This window comes from Panicum virgatum, chromosome 3N (genome assembly GCF_016808335.1).
Source record: "Panicum virgatum strain AP13 chromosome 3N, P.virgatum_v5, whole genome shotgun sequence".
In the NCBI taxonomy this organism is placed as follows: Eukaryota; Viridiplantae; Streptophyta; class Magnoliopsida; order Poales; family Poaceae; genus Panicum; species Panicum virgatum.
The window spans coordinates 2,520,271-2,526,843 of record NC_053147.1 but is presented as its reverse complement, the minus strand read 5'-3'; the positions used below and the strand labels follow the sequence as shown (position 1 = coordinate 2,526,843).

Sequence of the window (6,573 nt, the reverse complement as noted above, 5' to 3'; positions counted from 1 at the left end):
ACTGCATACAATAAATAGTAGCTACTGTTCTCTTCATTATGGCGAAGATAAGAGAACCAACGATGCCAAGATGGTCGACAAGGAGCGCAGAATGTGCATGATGCCAATAATTATGCCAACATGTTCTCTTCATTATGGCGAAGATGCAGAGTAAATCCACTGTCCTTCAGCCCTATTAAAAGAAGAATGATTAGAAAATAGCTGCTAGATTGCCAACAAAGAAGTTGCAAAGTTCGTTTGTATGAAGGGAAAAAAACAAGTGTCTAAACAAAATGGACCAACAGCCTTGCCAATTTACAATAATTTCACTCAGAACAACAAATATTTAAGAAATGAAATAAATGTTGGCAAATAGCAATACTTGACCTATTATTAATAAGTAAATTAAACTGTGAACACTATCTAAGTTATCACTGCATGATAACTAGCTTGTAACCAATAGTTTTCAGGATTTCTCCATCACAAAAGCAACTATCACAAGTGGTTTAGTGAATAATTGGACAAACAAGTCCCGTGAACACTTGTGGCTATTGAGGCAACACAGAGGGTACATGAAATCTCAAAAGACAAAATGGACTAAACAGCATCTCTACTATTTGATACCAATGGCTACGATAACCAATATGGCAGTTCGGAACATAAGGGAGGTATATAGCATGTCCTACTGAGCCCTAACAGATGAATACCAAAGAAAGCATGTCACTCCAAGAGAAACAAGATAATACAACACTCACCCCAATACGCCACTTGGCCTTAACCCCCCATTTGGGGTTTACTGCCGGGCAGTACATCTGTCCTTTATTCCTAGAACAAGCCAGAAAAAAGAATCAGTTACCAAGGAATGCATGTTATCGGGAGAAAACCATGTTTGAAAAACAGAGTTAGAGCATTCACCAATAGTGACGATCACAACAAGTGTAGATATGATGGATGAGAGTGTATGGAGATGGTATGGGCCCACGCAAAAAATGACCATCTGTAGCTGTCGACCAGCTGCGGCTTCTAAGATGGTACTGTCCAAGATACTTGAACGAAGGATGTAGGCAAACGACTGTGTCCCTGCTGAAGGTTGGATGTGCATCAGAGGAAACACAAATGCTTCTTTTCCAAGTGAAGAGGGAGTTGCCTCCGATGGATTTGAGTGGGATGAACCTTCCCAGGATAATGTCAGCAAGCTTGTAGATTACGAGTACTTTGCGCGCGCCTTGGCGCGCCCTCATTTAGTCATTTTATTTTTTTTATAAGATAAGCAAATATTAGGAGCATTTATGTGTAATAAATATCTTAATCTGCAGTAGTATGGACTTTTTTGGAGGTCTATATATACACAATGTTGTAACCGGTAGCATTCACTCCATTCCGCTGCAAATCTAAATTCCAGCAGAAGATTTTATTGCTGATCAATATATAGTTACATAATAATTGGTCCTAAACATTGTCTTGCTTCTGGCCTAACTATGCTACAAAGGGGATGCAATCTTCAATCGCCGCGAAGGATGCACTGGATGTGTTATCCTGCACATCATTTAGTTTTGTAGATATGAGTTATCAATTCAGCTGATGCTAATGAAAAGGAATTTGAATTGGTTCGGCTCTTACCTGACTACTATATTACAATGACAAACGGGAAAGCTTGTTAAGACCAAACTATAATTCAAGCGGAAGTCATTATCAAGCCTTCTCTTCAATGCCAACAGATGCAAACACCACTAAAGCATACAAGGACATTACCTAATCGACCTGTGTTGATTATTTTCAATGTGCAACTATGTATCCTTAGCAACAAAGTATATATGAAACAAATGCTTTTACTTACCTCAAATCGAGCCATGTATTTGCGCGCATGAGTCCCTTGTCATTCCATTTTCATTGCCATGATCATTCGATGACCCTTCAGGTATTACAAAGAAAAGGGACCAAGTTGTATCCACTAAAGAAGTTTCAGTTAGAGATTGTAGATGTTTATTAGCACAATATCTGCCACCTTAAATTGAGGTTTAGCATATCATATTAATTAATCTATTAAAACAACTAAATCTTGCAAATTCACATGGCACTATGATGTTATAGGAGACTATTATCAGTGAAGAGGCAATGTTTATTAAGATTCATAATCTCAACCGACATTGACATGTTTTGTAAGTGGTATATATTAAGTTCATTCTTGTTCTACACTATTACTATAGAGCTTTGTTGGAGCGCAGCTAGAGGATGAGCTGCTATAGACAACAATCGGACAGAGAATTTGCCTTCTTGTTTATTTGGTGAAGATCCACTCATCTTGTAGTATAGTGTCATTGGAAGAGCATTGTTGAAACATGCTTCACAAACTGCACCTATGGCGATATATTATCCTCACAATTACAGTTTGAATATTTTGCAAATGGGAAGATAAGAAGCGAATGACTCGAACTGTGATCATAAATGGTCTTTAAAAACTATGATCATAAGTCAGTTAATATTTGATAACCTCTGTAATTGGCACGTAGAAAAGGTTGATTATATTCAGCAAATGTAACAATAATACTGGTAGCATTTTTAATGCACATATGATTATCCAACCTTTTAGGAAGGAGTTGATAAATTGCAGTAAACTAATGACAGGAAAAAAGGTTGCAATATGATATTGCCATGATCCGCAGAAACTATCGGAAACCACAATTCATTTATGCGTAAAAATATAATGTATAAGATAAGCAGAAACTATCGGAAACCACAATTCATTTATGCGTAAAAATATAATGTATAAGATAAGCTTGATTTAAGCCTGTAAGAAATAGCCTGTTTGACCATAAGCAGAACATATTGCTTTCGTTCTATGAAATATAATTGGAATTGTGGGCACGACTGTTTCACAGCACACCTGTTCATCCCATAAGGTAGACAATTAAAATTAAATGATGATTGTTGAGAATTTACACTATGCACAATATGCAGAAACACCAAATGTCAATAAGAAAATTGATACTATGGACTTCAACTCTAACCAGATAAGCCTTTCATCAACCAAGAAGCATACTTGGGCATCAAGTTGAAATATTTGTGGCACCAGAGAACTACAGGGGCTCGAATGCCTTAGATTTAAGAGAGAAAAATGTTGTTTATGAGTCACAGCAATATGCATAAGAGACAGCACTTTGGAGAGAAGCAGGCCTGAGGAATGCAGGCATGGTGTCTACTCCGACAATAGTATGAATAAAGAATCACTCAGCTTGAGGATGGTTTGCCCATTTCTTATGATTAGCTCATTATGACTTTTCACTATCTAGGTTCTCATCGCAAGGTGTAGTAAAACATTACCTCGGTAAAATTGTTTCCTTGAAAACCACCTAATATTGTACTAGGATTAATAGGTGACTGAAAAGTGCTCAATCATGTCTCTTCAGAAGTGTAATGGTGAAATATAGAAGGTAAGTATTTAGACACAATCGTGGCAACCAACTCGAAAACCCAATAAGTATCATGATAGTCAGTATTCAGTGTGATATACAGCATGTGCCTTTGTGAATAGTACAACTTAAGTACCAAGTTAAATATTGTCATGCATTATAGAATCCATGCTCCGATAAGTAGAATAATCAAATTCAACTCAATTTCCAATTTTGGTGAAGCTGTTTAAAAACTATCTGAAAGCATTAGAGATTTACCTGAAAACAAAATTTAGCATGGTCCACCCCTGAACCATCATATTTTTTTAGGATCCAGCTGGAAATACTGGAGCGTTAAGCATTGAAACAAGCACTTGTAGAGTGGTTTGTATAAACCATATTAGACACAACACATTAATATATTCTTGAGAAACCAAGCTAATTTTAGTGCAGAAAATATACTGTAGGTATTGTAGACAATCACCTGCAAAACATTTTGAGTGGCAGTCTGTACTGAGTGATTAAGCAAATATCAGCAAGGGCCATGTTGACGCAAAATAATTTGCACGTAGATCGTCAATCTTTACAATTACAATAAACATGAGAACCATATGGCATGCAGTCCCAAAATTCACGTTATCATGCAAAATTCCTAGCTTTTCTGAATCTGGAATAGTAATTCATATTGCTATCATTTACTATCGAAGAAGCTGCAAACCCACCAGATGCAGAAGTGGCTAGCATAAGCTGTATTAAGAACATCAATTGACGACATAATTGCCTTTTCAGAATATTCATCTTTGATGGGAAATAGGGCAATTGGACAAATAAGCCAGAGTTAAGACAATCGTAGAAAAAGAGCCGTTCTATATGGCAGGAAATCAGCAAATACAATTTATAATAGGCACTCACTTTATTGGACACAAATGAGGTTACAAGAGTTGAAAATACCTGATCAATCCTATAAAATGGTACGACATGGCTGTCAAAATATTTTTTCTCATCAGCTGCTCGACTTCCAGGGCTAATTCAAAGCTGACAAAAGAGATGGAATCAAATTCATAACAGCTTGATTAAATCATACATAAAGTTTACAACTCATCGCTAATTTACATATGAACTCTTGAATTCTGAATTATGCCAATGCAATATTTATAAATATTAAGCATGTTGAACCCTGGCATAAATATTTACAAATGTTAAACCCCAGACTTTAATTGAGACTCTGAATAAGGGGTAGTAGCTTTGAATTACCAGATCCTTACATGTATTCCAGGAAAATAATTTACTTATTTATGTGCCATCAGTAGCACATCTTGAACCAAATTATCTATCAGGGAAAGAACAAGGTCACTTCCTTGCAGTAATCTATGAATGCATTTGCCGTGATCGTACTCGAGTCAAGTGTATTAAAGGTTGGACCTTGGATACCTCAGCATATGGATGGTTTCTAATTATAGTAGCACTTCTACCAAGTCAATTTCCACTTGGAAGCAGTTCCATGTTTTTTTGCCAATTCCCTTTCTTTCCTAGCCAATAGGTGGTCAATGCATTGGAAAAATAACAATGCCATCAGGCCTATTAGATCTTCTGCTGAGAAAGTTAATCTGCCTAAACACCACGTGGGACCAAATTTTATAAATTGGAGTCCAATGCTATGCATAAAAAAGGGACACTCCTTACTACAAATAAACATGGAGCCAGTCGCGAACCTGCAAATCAAAGCCAATAGGTGGTCAATGCTTTGGAAAAATAACAATGCCATCAGGCCTATTAGATCTTCTGCTGAGAAAGTTAATCTGCCTAAACACCACGTGGGACCAAATTTTATAAATTGGAGTCCAATGCTATGCATAAAAAAGGGACACTCCTTACTACAAATAAACATGGAGCCAGTCGTGAACCTGCAAATCAAAGCCAATAGGTGGTCAATGCTTTGGAAAAATAACAATGCCATCAGGCCTATTAGATCTTCTGCTGAGAAAGTTAATCTGCCTAAACACCACGTGGGACCAAATTTTATAAATTGGAGTCCAATGCTATGCATAAAAAAGGGACACTCCTTACTACAAATAAACATGGAGCCAGTTGCGATCCTGCAAATCAATCAGCTTGAGCTTCTTGAGATTTCTACATGACATCAATGATATGCACTGTGTGGAGCTTGCAATTCTTAAAATCAATCCCTTTAAATGACAAATACAGCACGCATGACAAGAGCTTTGAGGAAAAGCAAGAGAGCAAAACTAGAGATGGTCAGCGAACAATAGCCAGAACTGCCAATCTTGGCTGTCGTGGGGAAAAGAAACAAGAGGGCAGGGACCAACGAACCTTGGCAATGACCACATGACTGATGAGGTGATGGAGGTCCTACTCGAGCCGTGCCATGGCAAGCTACATGGCGACGGGGATATCGAACGCGATAAGGCCGACCGCCCAGCCGCGTCTAGGCGTCGGTCGTTGGGCTGTTGGTCTCCAGCTGAGGGCTTCTCACGGAGCTCACATGCAGAGGCGGCCGCGCTGGCCGGGGAGGGATCAACCAGAGGGGCAAGGGTAGGGGAAATGGAGGTTGACGGGCCGGGGGAGTAGGAGAGGAGGAGAAGGAGGCAAGGGGACGGGCCCTGCGCCATCGAGGAGGGGCACTACATCTCATGGAGAGGAGGAAAAATGGGCAGTGTTGGCCGCTGTCCTCATCGGCAGGCGGAGGAGCTCTGCGCCGCGAGCGTGACCTCGGCGCCGGTGGAGCCCAGTTTTGCCTCGATGAGGCTCCGCCCCTGAGCCCAGCGGCAATGGCGGCGTAGACAAAGACGAGGCGGAAGGGCGGTGCGAGAACCGCCCAATTTGATACTATTTTAAACAAATCGTCGGTTATTATCATCCAGATGAGAGTTAACACGTGCTTGCCAGAGTGCGTGCCACGTGTTATCCCACATCTAGAGACACGAATAACCGACACGTCATTCATCCAAAATAATATCAAATCCGGTAGTCCCGGTATGTGCTCCAACATACGCCCAGGATTCAGCATATGCACATACCGTTTACAATCGAATACATTGCCAAATAAACCACAAAGAGCAGTTTTATACAAACCAGAGTTCACAGCTTAATATTACAAGTTCACATAGGTGGGTCTCAAACTTCACTTACAAGCCTTGGGCTCACGAAAGTCATATTAAACAGAAATATAAAGTTTATTGCATTT

The 6,573-nt window shown here is 39.3% G+C and overlaps 1 protein-coding gene across 8 annotated transcripts; it reads right to left on the bottom strand.

Annotated features, from left to right (window-relative positions):
* Positions 1–1,271: 1,271 nt before the first annotated feature.
* On the bottom strand, positions 1,272–6,189 carry LOC120663667. 8 transcript variants are annotated; one of them, XR_005670567.1, is made up of 4 exons: positions 5,700–6,189; positions 1,817–5,464; positions 1,600–1,709; positions 1,272–1,515 (listed from the first exon to the last, which is right to left on the bottom strand). XR_005670567.1 is itself a non-coding variant. In XM_039942552.1 (2 exons), the coding sequence occupies exons 1-2, from the start codon at positions 5,996–5,998 to the stop codon at positions 4,837–4,839; spliced, it is 927 nt and encodes a 308-aa protein (XP_039798486.1). In that variant the 5' UTR covers positions 5,999–6,189; the 3' UTR covers positions 1,272–4,836. The 8 variants fall into 8 exon arrangements, 1 of the variants encoding a protein (XP_039798486.1); XR_005670563.1 differs by having other exon boundaries at positions 1,600–5,464; XR_005670565.1 differs by having other exon boundaries at positions 1,272–1,740.
* Between the last annotated feature and the right edge of the window lie 384 nt (positions 6,190–6,573).

Coding starts and splice junctions, on each gene's coding strand:
- LOC120663667 (XM_039942552.1), bottom strand. CDS start 5,998: ATGGCGCAGGGCCCGTCCCCTTGCCTCCTTCTCCTCCTCTCCTACTCC. Junction 5,465..5,699: donor GTCATGTGGTCATTGCCAAG/GTTCGTTGGTCC, acceptor ATTGATTTGCAG/GATCGCAACTGGCTCCATGT.